Raw genomic sequence first — 16,661 nt, 5'->3', positions numbered from 1 at the left:
GCTGGATCCTCACAAGGTTCCAAGTAGAGCTTCAGCATGCAACAAGAAGAGATGGGAGTGAGACAGAACATTTTTTGAGCATTCAATTTAATGAAAACAACGATTAAACTGAAACCGGCTGTTTTTCAGCTGATCCACAGTTTAGGACCGCATGCCTTTAAAAGGCCAAATCTGTGCAAAGATGTGGATTCATTGTCCCTTTCTGTCAGGTAGTCACACGTTGTGATGGCAAAGGCAAGAAAACTCTCCCTTTTTGAACGTGGTCGGGTTGAACTGCATAAGCAGGGTCTCTCACAGCGCGCCATCGCTGCTGAGGTGGGACGCAGTAAGACAGTCATTTGGAATTTCTTAAATGATCCTGAGGGTTATGGAACAAAAAAGTCAAGTGGAAGACCCAAAAAAATGTCCTCAGCACTGAGCCGGAGGATCCAATTGGCCGTCCGTCAAGACACTGGACGATCCTCGACCCTAATTAAGGCCCTTACTGGTGCTGACTGCAGCCCCATAACCATCAGACGGCATCTGAGACTGAAGGGCTTCAAAAACAAAAAACGTCTTCAAAGACCTCGTCTCCTTGAACGCCACAGAACTGCTCGTTTGGACTCTGCAAGAGAGCACCAAACATGGGACATTCAAAGGTGGAAGAAAGTTTTATTCTCTGATGAGAGAAAATGCAACCTTGATGGTCCTGATGGTTTCCAGCGTTACTGGCATGACAAGCAGATCCCACCTGAGATGTTTTCTACGCGCCACAGTGGAGGGGGCGCCATAATGGTCTGGGGGGCTTTTTCCTTCAGTGGAACAATGGAGCTTCAGGAAGTTCAGAGGCGTCAAACGGCCGCCGGCTATGTCCAGATGTTGCAGAGAGCATTCCTCATGACGGAGGGCCCTCGTCTGTGTGGTAACGACTGGGGTTTCAACAGGACAACGCTACAGTACACAATGCCCGCAGGACAAGGGACTTCTTCCAGGAGAATAACATCACTCTTTTGGCCCATCATGCGTGTTCCTCTGATCTAAATCCAATTGAGAACCTTTGGGGATGGATGGCAAGGGAAGTTTACAACAATGGACAACAGTTCCAGACAGTAGATGGCCTTCGTGCGGCCGTCTTCACCACTTGGAGAAATGTTCCCACTCACCTCATGGAAACGCTTGCATCAAGCATGCCGAAACAATACCGGCGGAGCTACTCATTACTGAGCTCATGTTTGGAGGTTGGATTTCTGTTTTGGGGGGTTAGTTTTTTTTTAGAGGTGCGGTCCTAAACTGTGGATCAGCTGAAAAACAGCCTGTCTCAGTTTATTCGTTGTTTTCATTAAATTGAATGCTCAAAAATGTTCTGTCTCACTCCCATTTCTTCTTGTTGCATGCTGAAGCTCTACTTGGAACCTTGTTAAGATCCGGCCATGCTAAATAGGATTTTTTTTGCCATTTTTCAAGTGGTCTTAAACTTTTGATCAGGACTGTATATTGGTTGTCAGTCAGCTTTGCCAGAAATATCAAGGACTTAGACACTGGAGATCTCAGAGGAAGTTCTTTAAAAAAAAAAAAAATCTAAATCAAAAATAACTTTATAAACTGTGCACAGTAATGGAAAATGACAAAAAAAATATTCAGATTTTTTTTTTAATTTTCTTTAAATTAAAGTACAAAAACTTCAAATTTCCGGTAAAAAGCGCCACCCAGAGGATGATCCTTCTGCTGTACAAACTATATACACAAGTCCCAGCTAGAGCAGCGGCGGAGGAATGGTCACATGACTGCTCAGGCGCTCTGGACGTCCCAGACCAGCACCTGGTTGTAGGAGGCGGTGAAGAGCAGGTTCCCGGATGGTGACACCCGACACAAGTGAACGCCGTCATCGTGGGCGCAGAAGTCCTGCTGTGTGCCAGCCGACGAGTCAATGACACGCAGGAGGCGCTCTGCAGAGACAGACACCAAAAGGGTTAAAACCTTCCAGCTCCATTGTATGCGTTCTGCAGCTGTTAAAAATACAGTGTGTTCCTCAACATCTCTGCTTGCTCTCAGTGAATGGCAACTGAAAACCTGTGCAGACCTGATGCATTTATCACAGTTGAGGGTTTGTTACAATTGTATCCCGTCTCGACAATCCTGTCAGCGGCGCCATTCTCTCTCCAGTTTGTTACAATGTATCAGCAGATAAATGCCCGCCACGCCCATTCAGAGGGACCAGCCGCAATCTGCAGCCATTTTATGCTGTATCCATACATTGTACGTCGCCAGCTCCTCAGGACGGTCGGACTTACCGTTGCTGCCCACGACCAGGAGCGATGCCACCGGCGACATGGACAGAGATGCAGCAAAATGCGAGAGCGGGATCCTCAGCAGAACCTGCAGGACAAGACGAGGCTGAATATGGCAGGGGGTAGATATACAATACATAGTGCCCAAGGGTGAGCGCTTGCAGATTGGGGTCTATACAGAGCACAGACTTCACATTACCTGCTTCTGTGCCAGGCTGTAGAAGAGCGCCTCCTTCTCTGCCCCATACCCCGTGTACACCACCGTGCCAGGCTGCCATGGACAGAAAGCTGCAAGGGTCGGAACTGGCGAATCTGCTTCCTGCATAGAAAAACATCGGAATCACAGATCCAGTGTTACATCTACTCTAGTTACAGCCACAGCTGCGATCATAAGATCTCATGAACTTTGCTGCCTTGCATTTCGGACGTCTTGGGCCTTTCCATGGCTCCGCTCACCTTCTCGCTGTCAGGGGCCGGGAAGCTCAACCAGTCCAAGAGCTCGCACTTATCCTTCGCCCAATCAGAGGCCCAGATGCTAACCCGCCGATCTGAACTGGCAGCCAACCAGATCTCTCCTCCTTGAAGGCCGAGTTCTTCAGGCTTCACAAAGATGGCAGAAACAGGGTTAATATCTGAGAGTCAGCGGAGAAGGGGGTCTGGGGGGGGGGGGGAACGTCCTACTACACGTTACCTTCCTGGGGGAGAACTGGATGGTGCTGATGGGCGACCCCTTGTGGTCGCTCAGTACCCGGATGGTCATTCCTGTCTGCGGGCTGCTGACCGCCATCAGGCCGTCCTTCCCACCAGACAGCAGAACGTCACCTGTGAGACCATGACATGAGGTGGTCACTACACACTGTCCCCTCATCTGCCCTGAGCCGTGCAAGCTCTGCTACATCACTGACCGGTGAGGGAGAAGGCCACGGCAGTCACCGCACACGGGTGGGGATGGATCTTCATTTCCATCTCCGTCCTGGACACGCTGAAGAAGCGGATGGTCCCGTCGCTGTAGCCGGCCGCTAACCTCGGACCTGACGCTGCGTGGCGATTCCAGTCCAGGCACAGGCAGCTCTGCGGGAGATGACTGGTGTCAGGAGGGTGGGATGAAGCCCTCTTAGAGGGCGGTGAGGGAGGCTGCCGTTACCTGGTTGAGGACTTGGAACTGAAGGAGCAGCTCACAGCTGTGAAGCGACCAGATGCAAACGCTGCCGTCCTCCCCGCACGTGGCGCAGTGCGTCTCCCCCGGACCCACCACTAAACCCATCACCTGCAGAAACAGAAGACGCGGACCCTTACACTCAGCCATGGATATACATTCCGCTCCTCTGCCATCGTCGTGGCTCGTACCTTGTTCCGGTGACCACTGATGAGACGGATGCTGGTGTTCTCCACCCAGTTGATGTACCACAAGGTGCCAGCCGTGGTGCCCACGATGCCCATGTCCAGGGCATCATCGAATGAAGCGCTGACAATGGCGCCGTCCAGTGTCATCTCTTGTTCCATGAGGACGGAGGAAGTGCTGGAGAGAAAAATGGCCATTCAGTGATTTATTTCCAGTTTCTCAGAGGGCAGCAGCATATACCGTAGTGCCGTCACCATTCACTGCCCCCAGGAGCTGGGAGGTTCTTCATACCTGGCCTCGGAGCCCTTGTCCCTCAGCTCCTGCACGGCGGCCACAGACCAGAGTCGGATCCTGCGGGTGTTACTGCCGGTCAGCAGCCGGTTCCCTCGGCACAGCAGGGCACCTGAGCAGCGGAGCACAGGAGTTACACGTGTACGTGGCGTCAGTGGAGGGCGGCTGCGGAGCGGGCACTCACCTATCTCCCCATGGTCCGCTTCCCAGGTCATGAAGCAGCGGTGAGTCTGGGCGTCCCACACACACACCTGCCCCGTGCTACAGCCGGTGTACAGCAGGGAGGTCGCGTTATAAGTCAGCGAGGTCAGCTCTGCTACGCCAACCTTGTCCGGAACAGCTGCTCTGTAGACCTAGGGAGGGACAGGAGGGGTTAAAGAGGCAGCAGTCGCGGTTTAGGAGAAACCTGAAAACAGTTTGGCGATGTGTTGCTTTGCTGCTGAGATCTGATCACAAGCCGGAAGCCTGAGGCTGCACTACTGAGAGAGTCTGATGACATCATCAGATGTCAGGTTGTCATGGAGACCCTGCATAGATCTTAATCACCACTTATCTCCATCATGTTTAATATTACGGATGTTGCACGTCCACATGACAACACTTCCCGTCGGTGCTCTGACCCCCTACTATATAGGGGTTATAGGGACACTGCTGCCCCATGAATAGTGTCAGGTGTGAACACTGACGAGGACGGGGATTCTCCATCCTATGACAAGAGCACAGGACGGGAAGTGTTGTCATAGCCACGTGGTCTGGTTTATGCTCTTTACTCATTCTTGAGTCCCCCTCCTCCTAGGAACTTCTGGGGTCCAAGCTCATGACTCTGACGACCATGCATCATGGGACTTACCTTCATCTGACATGACGTCCCATTGTCTTCCAATCGCCAAAAGTTCACAGTCCTGCTGCTGACGCAAGCAAAGGTGTCGGCGTGTGAGGGGTTAAAGGCCGCGGCGTGTGCGGGCGCGGACAGCTTACTGCTCGCCAGCATCTCATAGGTCCTGGTGCTCCACAACGCGAGGGTCCCGTCCCTGTAGTCACCTGGAGGCAGTACATGGCTTAATACAATATACGGGGACGATAAGGATAAGTGTTAAAGGGGAACTCCATATACACTGTTAAGTCCAGAGCAGGGGGCGGAGCCTGACACCAAGGAGCGCATCCCCAGCTATATAAAGTAAGGTTTATCACGTGTCATTTTAAAAGGGGCCCTATCATCGTATAGACTAGTAATAGAGGGGCCACCTCTCAGGACACCCACCGAATTGTGGGCAGTGAATATTTGGGATAACTACTGAGCGAGACTCTCCGCAGAAATCACCTCATTGTGGGGGAGGAGCATCTGGGCCAAGTACAGCCCCTGAGGAACAAGGAGGAGCGACACCCGGAAGAATCCTCCGAAGCAGTGGTCCTCCACCTATGACTCTGCAGCACAACCCCCAGCATGCACTGACACTTGGGGTGACGGTAGTCCCCTCCTCCGCACTCACCCACAGTGAGCAGGCACCGGTCGTCCCTGGAGAAGCTCATGGCCTGGACCTCGGAGCGGTGGCCCTGCAGGACCTTTACGCAGGATCCATCTTGTGTGGTCCAGACTCTGATCTGACAGAAGGAAGATCCGTCCCCGGAGCCAGAGGCGGAGGCCAGGATCTGTGCGGAGGAAGAGGAGGCTCAGCCACACGTGGACATGGTCAGGCTGATAGGAGATGCAGGAAGGGGGGGTGGGAGGCTACCTACCTGAGCGTCATGGGTGAGCGCCAGGGTGGAGATCTCCTCAGGGTGTCCGAGCCAGTGACGCTGTGACCCAGAATGCAGATCTTCCACCACGATCACACAGCCGCTCGTGTAAGCGAAGAACCCTGCAGGAGACGCCCGTGTGAGGGGACAATTCTTATGCTCTGTAACTTTACATTTTTTCAAGATCCCTGCTTTCTGTCAGTAAATGGGAACGTCCAGAGGCTGAAAATCCAAATACATCTTCCAGCTGAGGGTTTGTTACAATTGTAAGGTGAACACAGATCTCTTTCTTCTACTGATGATTCGCTACAATGTATCAGTGCAAGAAAGAGACTGTTTCCTCACAGACCGTTTATCTAGATTGGATGCAACTGTAACAAACCTTCAGCTGTGAATGCTCAATTAGGTAGACAGGTTTTCAGCCTCTATTGCCATTCACTGCCAGCAAGAAGAATCCTTAAAAACCATGTATTTACATAAAACCGGGAGCCCCCTTTAAATAGGGGAAGTTTGTTGCATCTTACCTGTATCCGGGTTCCACACCATGTTCCCCCGCCCGTTGCCATTATACCCAATCACTGCCCTGAGGACCAACCTCTCCTGCCCGGCTGGAGGATGGCACGCCGCCTGCAAAACATAAACCACTCCAATGTCAAGAAGATGACCCCCCCTTAGAATAAGGCTTCTCAGGATGACAGATTTCAATATGGAAGAGGAGAAGGGGAAGGGGGCGTCTCTGGTCTAATACAATGGAATCAACCCAATCCCTGAGTGGTCCCGGACTCTAGGCTTACCCTGTACATCCCCCAGCAGGGGGCGCTGTATACTAGTCCCCTATACTCCGACAACCCCTCTGATATCATGAGGGATCAGCGGACTATCACCCCACCATCCAAAGTTCTTGTTGGGGTTCTCCTCTTACCTGGACTGGGAAGGAACTCTTAAAACGAGGGGTGAAGTGCGTGTAGACATCAGGGCGTGGGGGGTCCGGCTGCAGACCTAAGAAATGAAGACCAGCAGGACTCAGATTACTGGAGACCACTGTTTGGCTGTCAGGGCATGCTGGGAGTTGTGGTTTCTCTACAGCTCCAGTGCTGCCATAGACTGAGTATTCTCAGTACTGGTCGGTGGTCGCTCCCTTCTTACCTGCGGCTGGGCTGGCGCTGATGCCACCTCTGCTCCGGGGCAGATCGCTCCTGTTCAGACGGTTTTCGATGATGACGAGGGATGACTCGCCGCCGCTTTCCTCCGGATCCTCGACGTCCACCTCTTCTACCTTAGACTCCTCGTGGACGACTTGCCCGAGATCTTCATCATCCGACTCTGGACAGAAGGACAAGGATTTAGGAGGCCACCAGTATCCGGGCCCGGTCATAAAGGACTGGCAGGTCCTCTCACCCGTGTTCTCTGCGCGCTGCACCGGGCTGATATCCAGGCGGGGGGGAGAGGAGACACAGGGGCGAGGGGCCGCCACCCGAGGCATCCCACTGGAGATGAACGTGGAGTCTCTTCTCTGATCTGCTGTGGGATAAAAAAAGATTAAAGATAAAGTCTTCTGCAGAATCTTCTACAGCTTTTGAATAAACCTAAACTTCATGGTCTCTGCTTGCTGTCAGTGAGTAAAAACCTTCTTTACAACCAGGCCTGGAAATGCGTCCTAGTCACGCGCGGCTCACAAAGCTGTATTGCTTGGTCAGAGTATCAGGGGTCTAACCTGCCTCTGCGTCAGCTGGATATGAGCAATCGCCAATCACTTCTGTCAGCAAGCAGTGATCTTGACCAGGCAGGCAAACACAACTTCAGGACAACTTTCCCCCTGTGCTAAACTCCAGGTTCATAGCTTTAACGTAAAACTGATACACTGTAACAAACCAAACAGTTGTATGAACAGGACTAAGGTAAGGGTGAGTTTTCACCCTCTGAATATAAGCAATGAATCTTTCCATTCACCTACAGCAAGCAGAGATTTCTACAACGAAAAACCGAAACATAAAGTATCAGAAAGTTAAGATCTAAAACTCACTTACCGGCGCTGGATTGGAGGGGGAGCGGCAGACGCCCCATGATGCTAGACTGGCGGACAGTGGGCAGACACCCTGCATGGCTGCAGACAGGAAGAGAATGATAGTAACTCATATAACTGTCAGCGAATAGAAGCAATTATATTATTCAGTGCGGTGATAAGCCCACCTGACATCCTGACTGCCAGCGTCAGGAGCTGCTTCAAAGTCCCAAATAAAAATGGCGTCTCCGGCAGTGATCACGTGCTGCTGATCGGGGGAGAACTCCGCCTGCTGAATCGGCTCAGAGTGCCCGATGAACACCTGAAGAAGAGCGGGACACAGCAACGTGAATACACGTAGAGGAGGGAGGACGCCCACATACAGACATGGCAAACTTACCTGCGGGCGCGAATGTCCTGCCAGGCCACGATCCCACACTTTCAGGATCCGGTCCCCGGCTGTCACGAGGTAGCGGTTATCCTCACTCACCGCCACCAAGGAGCAGTGCTCTTTGTGCACATTTGTGACCTGGGGGGGGGACAGACAAGTCACCTGTAGATGGCAGCAGAGATGCGGGCGGCACGCCCCCATGTATGATAACGCAGAGGAGACTCACCTCTCTCATCAGCCGACCAGTAGTGGGGTCCAGCCACAGAATCTTGTTTCCAGAGGTGGACACCAGAAGGTGGTAAGGACGGAGGGGACTGAATGCGATGCCCAGGGCGCAGTCCAGCCTGGTGCTGTCCAAGTCCAGTATACTAACATCAACCCGCAGGACCTGGAAAACACCAAGAGAGGGCAGCATGGGGAAGGTGGGCCACACAGCAGGGACCCCTCTACTGCATCCATGCAGGTCACCCCTTTAACTGTCTATTACCTCATCCAATGAGCGTCCCTCCATGAAGGTCACCGTATATTCGGTAGGTCCGACGAAGGCCAAGAGGCGACCGTCCCTGCTGAGAGTCAGCGCCCGAGGGCCCTGCTCTGAGCTCTTGCATACCACGTTACCTGAGCAAGGAAACAGAAGTGAAAATTCTGCAGATCTCTGCTTTCTGTAGGTGAACGAAAGCCTGAGGGTAATAAAACCATTTCGGATCTACCGAGTTTGTTACAATGTATCAGTGTATATCAGAGTAGAGTACAGGACCGCCTGCACTGACACACTGTAACAACACCAGGTGTATATGAAGAACCATCCTGCTTCTGACCCCTCCCTGTGCAGAATCTGGAGCCATCATGGTCCCTACACCCGATGTTCCCCGCACTCACCGAGCACCCGCACCACGTGCTGCTCTCTGTGACCAACGCTGTAGAGAGCAAGTGACCCCATGGAGCAGGCGCTGTACATCAGACCGCCATCCGGAGAGAAGAGAAGGCCGGTTATGGCTCCTCGGTGCTGCCTGCGCGGAGAAGTACAGGAGTTATAGTCCCAATAATCCGATATTTTTCAGCAGCACCCCTCCTCCACACTCACTTGTGCTCTGCTTGTAGAGCGGTCGCGGCCACATCAAAATAGCGTACCGCCCCGCTGCTGAAGCCGCAGGCCAGGGCCTGCTGGACGGGGTGGAAGGCCGCGGTGCACGGGGTCTCCTCGTTGGCTGTGAAGTCATACAACTGCAAACACAAGAGCAAGCGGAGCGGTCACCTCCCGTACACAGCAGAGGCAGATGCGTTACGGATGCACCGCGCCACTACCTGTTGCAGGGAGACCACGTCCCAGATCCGGATGGTCTTGTCGCCGGACACAGTGGCGAGCTGAGGGTAAGAAGGGTGAGCGGAGAAGGCAAGCAGCGAATCGGTGTGAGAGCGCATGAGGGTCTGGTATCCCCGGGAAGGAACATCTAGGACCCCGAGCTCCCCACTTCTAGTGCAGGACAGGACGCGCAGACCCTCGGGACTGATGGACACGCAGCTGACCGGACCCTCATGCTCTGCGGGGGGAGTCATATATGGTCAGTATCAGGCGCCTGCTGTGCACCACCTACCTGATCAGTACCGCTTCTACCAGCAACTCACCTGCCTCCAGGAAGACCCCAGAGAAGTCTAAGGGCCACAGCCGCATGTAGCCGTCCTCAGATCCGGTGGCACAGTAGGTGGCAGACACACAGACGCTGTTTATGGCTATGCCAGGACCTGATGATATAAATGATTGGCGTCATAATATGATGAGCATGACCCATAAGACACAATATGGCCGCTCAGTACTAGATGGCGCCTTACCAGAACTGAAGGTCGTCTTCTCCCGCCGCTCGCCATGCTGGGCCGGAGTCGTCTGTAGGCGGCGCACGTTGCTCAGCGACACATTCTTGTAGTCTATCTCCAGGATGTGCCCGCTGCGGCTGCACACGTAGCTGATAGGGACAGGGTGGTAAGTCAGCCGTAAGTCCGGGATTCAGGCAGCCGCGGTCAGTGCGACCTCTACTCACAGGGTTCGCTCTTCAAGTTCTCGGTCAGGGCTGTGTCCAACTTCAAACGCCAGGTCTGTGAACTCCAGGTTGTGGTACTCCCCCAAATTAACTGGGCAGGACCGCAGTGCCCCGCCTCGTACCCGCCATAAACGCACATTGTCCCGGCCACATGAGACCATCCTGCAAAGAGAAGAGACGGGTCACAGGACGGTGTGGAAGACGCACGCTCATCCAAAATACCACGAGGATGCGTGTGCGCTACATCGTGACACGTCAGCTGATGGCACCATCGCTAATAATATGCCATAGTCTCTACAGCACCAAATACCTGGTGTCATCAAAGAAGGCGATCTTCATAGTCTGGATATCTACGTCTGTATGAGCCTTCGCCAGGACGACCACTTCACCACCGCGGCTAGCCTGAGACGTGTTCCACACAACCACCATCTGTGGGGAGAAGCAGGCACCAAATATATTGTAGTCACTGTGAACATCCATTACTGATCCTGAGTTACATCTTGTATTATACTCCAGAGCTGCACTCACTATTCTGCTGGTGCGGTCACTGTGTACATACATTACATTATTTACCCTGTACTGATCCTGAGTTACATCCTGTATTATGCTCCAGAGCTGCACTCACTATTCTGCTGGTGCAGTCACTGTGTACATACATTACATTACTTATCCTGTACTGATCCTGAGTTACATCCTGTATTATGCTCCAGAGCTGCACTCACTATTCTGCTGGTGCAGTCACTGTGTACATACATTACTTATCCTGCACTGATCCTGAGTTACGTCCTGTATTATACTCCAGAGCTGCACTCACTATTCTGCTGGTGCAGTCACTGTGTACATACATTACATTACTTATCCTGTACTGATCCTGAGTTACATCCTGTATTATACTCCAGAGCTGCACTCCCTGTTCTGCTGGTGCGATCACTGTGTACATACATTACTTATCCTGTACTGATCCTTAGTTACGTCCTGTATTATACTCCAGAGCTGCACTCACTATTCTGCTGGTGCAGTCACTGTGTACATACATTACTTATCCTGTACTGATCCTGAGTTACATCCTGTATTATACTCCAGAGCTGCACTCACTATTCTGCTGGTGCAGTCACTGTGTACATACATTACTTATCCTGTACTGATCCTTAGTTACGTCCTGTATTATACTCCAGAGCTGCACTCACTATTCTGCTGGTGCAGTCACTGTGTACATACATTACTTATCCTGTACTGATCCTGAGTTACATCCTGTATTATATTCCAGAGCTGCACTCACTATTCTGCTGGTGCAGTCACTGTGTACATCCATTACTTATCCTGTACTGATCCTGAGTTACATCCTGTATTATACTCCAGAGCTGCAATCACTATTCTGCAGGTCTCTGAATATTGATTTGGATTCTAGCTTACATTTTTCCCGTGTCCGTCCTTCCCGACTCCACAGAGAACGGCTCCGCTGTGTGAGAAGCTGAAAGAGACATGATACGCGCAGGATGATTACAAAGCCCCGGCCGTTAGGTGGCGCCGTTCCCCGGATTATCTCTATGACTGACCTGAGGTAGCACATGGAGTGCGCGTGCGTCCTGAACATGGCCAGGCAGTCGCCCTTCTCAAAGTCCCAGAGCCGCACCATGCTGAGGGCGCCAGTCTGTGCGGAGGCCAGGAGGGTGCAGCTCCCGTTAAATGCCAGGGCAGACACCTGCAGGGACAGCACAGCGGTGTTGGCAGAGAGAAGGGGCAGCTGGCGCCCAGGGTGGCCTCTGCCTACAGGAGACGTTACCTTGTCAGTGTGTCCCAGGAGGAGCCGCTGATCTCCGCTCTCCACATCCAGCACCACGATCACAGCGTGACACGGATAGACCACCGAGCAACCGGCGCGAGTCCACAGAGCCTGCAACACAGAGGATGTTGGGAGTAGTAGTAATAGCAGTATGGGATGGACAGGACGAAACAAAGGATGCTGGGAGTAGTAGTAATACCAGGATAGGATGGACAGGGCACTACAAAAGATGCTGGGTGTAGTAGTAATATAAGGGTTTCATGGACAGGACAGTAAAGAGGATGCTAGGAGTAGCAGTAATAAGGTTGATGGGAGTAGTAGTAATACCAGTCACTCACACATCGCTCGGTGCCGCCTCCGAAGCCGATGATTCTTCTCAGTTTCAGGATTGGATCAGGAAGAAGCTTCTGGAAAGTAAGATGGGGGTGAACATGGACGCCACAAACTAGGACCCCCGACCCCCATTGTGCTGGGCGACGCCGCTCCCCCTGATCTCACCTTCCCCTCAGGTTCTGCCGATAACATGGCCGGTCTGGGGGTCGTCGTGTGAACGACCTGCGAGACAAGGGAGAAGTAAGAACGGCTGCAGCAGGGAGACCCCCCCCCCCCCCCAATGTACCAGACAACATGGCGGACAGCGCGATGTCACCTTCTCCAGGTCAGCCGAATGCCTGTGGATGGCGAGATCCCGTCCTCTGTGTGCGTACACATGAACCCCGCCATCATCCTCCTCCCCCGCGCTGCTCTCCGGCTCTGCGTCCTCTCCTGGTCTCCCACACACGGACAGGTAGCGCTCAGGGATGGAGTCAGCATTTAGGAGACTGCGGCGGGGAAGCTGAAAAACAGAAGACGCAATATGTGGTGACCGAGACCAGAGAGGGGCGGCCACGCGGGGGAACCACGGAGGAAACGGCTGACCGGTCTGGGGGTCGTAATCTGCTGGATGAGGGAGACTCTGTCCTGCACGGGTTTACTGACGGTGACAGAGCGGGGGCGTTCCCGAAGAGGACTGCGAGAGGGAGGGGCGCCTGCGGAGAGAGGAAACACATCCAGAACAGTGAGCGCAGCTCTGGAGTACAATACAGGGTGTAACTGAGGATCTGTAATGTAATGTACACAGTGACTGCACCAGCAGAATAGTGAGTGCAGCTCTGGGGTATAATACAGGATGTAACTCAGGATCAGTACAGGATAAGTAATGTATGTACACAGTGACTGCATCAGCAGAATAGTGAGTGCAGCTCTGGAGTGTAATACAGGATAAGTAATGTAATGTATGTACACAGTGACTGCACCAGCAGAATAGTGAGTGCAGCTCTGGGGTATAATACAGGATGTAACTCAGGATCAGTACAGGATAAGTAATGTATGTACACAGTGACTGCATCAGCAGAATAGTGAGTGCAGCTCTGGAGTATAATACAGGTGGTAACTCAGGATCAGTACAGGATAAGTAATGTAATGTATGTACACAGTGACTGCACCAGCAGAATAGTGAGTGCAGCTCTGGAGTATAATACAGGATGTAACTCAGGATCAGTACAGGATAAGTAATGTATGTACACAGTGACTGCACCAGCAGAATAGTGAGTGCAGCTCTGGAGTATAATACAGGATGTGCTCAGTATCAGTACAGGATAAGTAATATATGTACACAGTGACTGCATCAGCAGAATAGTGAGTGCAGCTCTGGAGTGTAATACAGGATAAGTAATGTATGTACACAGTGACTGCACCAGCAGAATAGTGAGTGCAGCTCTGGAGTGTAATACAGGATAAGTAATGTAATGTATGTACACAGTGACTGCATCAGCAGAATAGTGAGTGCAGCTCTGGAGTGTAATACAGGATAAGTAATGTAATGTATGTACACAGTGACTGCACCAGCAGAATAGTGAGTGCAGCTCTGGAGTGTAATACAGGATAAGTAATGTAATGTATGTGCACAGTGACTGCACCAGCAGAATAGTGAGTGCAGCTCTGGAGTGTAATACAGGATAATGTATGTACACAGTAAGAGATGTGTCATATTCTCCGCCGGTCTATATCAGGGAGATGTCTGCTTGCTTATGGTCTCCCTTAGAAGACCTCAGCAGAGCGATCATAGTCTCTCACCTGGGGCTGCTGTGGACGACTGTCCCTTCTGGATGGAATCGTAGGGCAGCTTGGAGGCGTCTGAAGGAAACCTGAAAGAAAGTCCAATAACTTCTTACTGAAGAAATACTTTACCCTGAAGTGCTCAGCGGGGGCCTGGCTCAGATTCCCAGTGATGAAAACTTCTGAGGTGTCGCCGTGGCGTGTCAGAGGATGTCACAGCCCGTCACGGACAGAGGCATTCTGGTATTTCCAGTGCTTATTGATAGATATGCAATGGTCGCTGCCTGCGGGTGCGCTCTGCACCGCCAGCTTCCTCTCTGCAGACAAGACACATGTGGGCATACTCTGGGGGAGGGGGCGGTGGCCGGATGGAGTTTACCTTTTACATCACCTTGAAGGGGTTTCTTACTCACCTTATGAAGTCGTACAGGTCGTCCCATTTCTCTCCTTTAGGAACCGGAAATGCCATCTCCCGGGGCATCGGAGCAACTCCATCTTGTAAAGCCTTGGACTGCCGGGCCTCCGTGTAAGTCATTGCTGGAACGACAGCCAGAATGAGTTACCCTTTAAGGGGGAGTGTCCTCTTTAGACAAGGGCAGGAATGACAGATTTGGGACCCAGTCTCTAAGAGTCATCACAGACACCTTTGCCTTAATCGCAAGGGGCATCAGCGGTCACCCAGGCAAATGCCTCCTGGAGAAGGTGTCCCAGGTGGACACCCCCTCTAAGCTTCACCGGCCGTCCTCTCACAGGAGACGCACATATACTCTCCCTTCTTACCAGGGTTGAAGATGAGGTCGCTGGTCACTAGGTTCTTCACCAGTAGATTGGAGCAGAGCTTGACGCTCCTCAGATGGCTGTATGTCCGGCTCAGGTACAAAGACAGGATATAGCGGAGGTCCAGCAATAGACACGTCCACCGGGACCCCGACGGAGCCGGGCCCACCAGACCTGAGGAGGGAAAGAGGCAGTTGAACCATGTCCACCTATCAGTGGATGAGGGTCGCACATGCTCCGTGCACTCACCCTGACGGGCGCTCTGCGCTGTGCTGTCATACACTGAACCCTTCACCGCTCCGCACACGAACGGGAACTGCAGCCACGTGGCCGTGGACTTAAACTCCTTGAAGAGGTTGGAGAAGGAGATTCGGATGGTCTGACCGTCCTGGAAAGAAGGACATGGGAGGTCACACAGGCCCTTCTTCAATATCTACTACTGTGTCCACCCCTCCCCCGTCTTACCTCTGCGCTCACGTCCACGTGGACCACAAAATGCTTCCCGGGTATCGGCCTGAACAGCACGTAGAGGTGACGCCCGGTCAGCCCCAGACTCTGGGAACTGGTCTTGGGGATCTGGATGTAGTTTCCTGCAGGGACGGACCCCCGGATCTTGTAGACGGTGCACCGCAGGCTTCTGTCCTGCAGAGGGAAGGTTACAGGATGAGGGCGAGATGCGGGCGTTACCAGGAAACAACCCACTTAGTGGTAACACAATGCCAGAAAGCAGAGCTGCTGCAAACGTGCAGATCACAGAGTGTGAGGGCGATGGCAGCGCACACAGTACAGGGTGTCTATGAGCCGTCACATGACACGCGCTGCTGTCACGCCCCCACAGTACTAGAACCGATAACGTGGCGGTTACCATGAGAGCGGTGACGTCGCCTTCCTTGCTCGATCGCTTCCATTCCTCCAGCTGCACGTGCTTAAAAACATTCACGAACGGGTGCTGCCAAACTGCGCAAATGTGGAAGGGAAAAACCACATTAGATGCCAAATCACATGGCAGTAATCCCCCCCACAAACAGTCGCCCGCCAGTGACCCCTCATATCCTCGCCCACCAGTGACTCCCCCCCAATATAATCGCCCGCCAGTGATCCCCCCATATAATCACCAGCCAGTATTGATGTAACTTCACCATATACCCTGCTGCAGAACGCAGAATAAAGGTGGGGGGGGAGGGGACTTTAGCAAGTCATTTCCCCTGCACCCTATATAACATATCACCACCCCCAGTGATTCCCCCCCCCCCATATAATCGCCCGCCAGTGATCCCCCCATATAATCGCCCGCCAGTGATCCCCCCCATATAATCGCCCGCCAGTGATCCCCCCCATATAAATCGCCCGCCAGTGATCCCCCCCATATAAATCGCCCGCCAGTGATCCCCCCCCCCCATATAATCGCCCGCCAGTGATCCCCCCATATAATCGCCCACCAGTGACAGCTGAGAGATGCCCCCCAGTATTGATGTAACTTCACCATATACCCTGCTGCAGAACGCAGAATAAAGGCGGGGGAGACTTTAGCAAGTCATTTCCCCTGCCCCCTGTATATCACCACCCCCCGTGACCCCCTATATAACATATCACCACCCGTATTACTTATCGCCCGGTTTTCCTCACCTCCAGCCATAGCTCCCAGTCCGCAGCTCAATCCTCCCGCCGTGACCAACTGTCTGTACACCGGTGACGTCACCTCCAGCCCTAACGACCATTCCAGAGCGTCGCCCCGCCCCTGGAGACCGGTCGCAGGCTAATGACGTAGTGCAGAGCTAACATGTTGCCAGGCAACCGCCGCTGCCTATATATACGGATGGAAGAGTCAGCATTCAGCTCAGTGACTGCGGCTCCTCGGCCCGAGCGGTCCCCGTAGGCCCCTGACGGCCCCCTGCCTGGGCTTGCACGTTCCCCTCATCCTGTTTACTGTGCTCTGCA

The 16,661-nt window shown here is 52.9% G+C and overlaps 1 protein-coding gene across 2 annotated transcripts; it reads right to left on the bottom strand.

The window, feature by feature from the left end:
• Nucleotides 1-1,613: 1,613 nt before the first annotated feature.
• WDR90 (WD repeat domain 90) lies at nt 1,614-16,440 on the bottom strand. 2 transcript variants are annotated; one of them, XM_044303487.1, is made up of 43 exons: nt 16,350-16,440; nt 15,589-15,680; nt 15,189-15,365; nt 14,973-15,111; nt 14,727-14,897; nt 14,360-14,483; nt 13,965-14,035; nt 12,768-12,877; nt 12,499-12,684; nt 12,348-12,404; nt 12,188-12,256; nt 11,850-11,960; nt 11,623-11,768; nt 11,480-11,537; nt 10,377-10,495; nt 10,067-10,228; nt 9,861-9,991; nt 9,657-9,773; nt 9,336-9,571; nt 9,115-9,254; nt 8,910-9,040; nt 8,518-8,648; nt 8,257-8,418; nt 8,040-8,168; nt 7,828-7,961; nt 7,665-7,741; nt 7,036-7,158; nt 6,784-6,960; nt 6,560-6,636; nt 6,162-6,264; nt 5,638-5,759; nt 5,391-5,550; nt 4,751-4,941; nt 4,085-4,253; nt 3,901-4,012; nt 3,615-3,786; nt 3,412-3,534; nt 3,173-3,338; nt 2,959-3,089; nt 2,724-2,867; nt 2,467-2,586; nt 2,271-2,355; nt 1,614-1,925 (listed from the first exon to the last, which is right to left on the bottom strand). In XM_044303487.1, the coding sequence occupies exons 1-43, from the start codon at nt 16,357-16,359 to the stop codon at nt 1,768-1,770; spliced, it is 5,523 nt and encodes a 1,840-aa protein (XP_044159422.1). In that variant the 5' UTR covers nt 16,360-16,440; the 3' UTR covers nt 1,614-1,767. The 2 variants fall into 2 exon arrangements, with proteins under 2 accessions (XP_044159422.1, XP_044159423.1); XM_044303488.1 differs by having other exon boundaries at nt 7,036-7,155.
• Between the last annotated feature and the right edge of the window lie 221 nt (nt 16,441-16,661).

Source organism: Bufo gargarizans, chromosome 8 (genome assembly GCF_014858855.1).
Source record: "Bufo gargarizans isolate SCDJY-AF-19 chromosome 8, ASM1485885v1, whole genome shotgun sequence".
Classification (NCBI taxonomy): Eukaryota; Metazoa; Chordata; class Amphibia; order Anura; family Bufonidae; genus Bufo; species Bufo gargarizans.
This window is presented reverse-complemented; position numbering and strand designations above follow the sequence as displayed.

Coding starts and splice junctions, on each gene's coding strand:
- WDR90 (XM_044303487.1), bottom strand. Junction 7,742..7,827: donor GCTGGCAGTCAGGATGTCAG/GTGGGCTTATCA, acceptor TCCTGTCTGCAG/CCATGCAGGGTGTCTGCCCA. Junction 3,535..3,614: donor TCAGTGGTCACCGGAACAAG/GTACGAGCCACG, acceptor CTGTTTCTGCAG/GTGATGGGTTTAGTGGTGGG.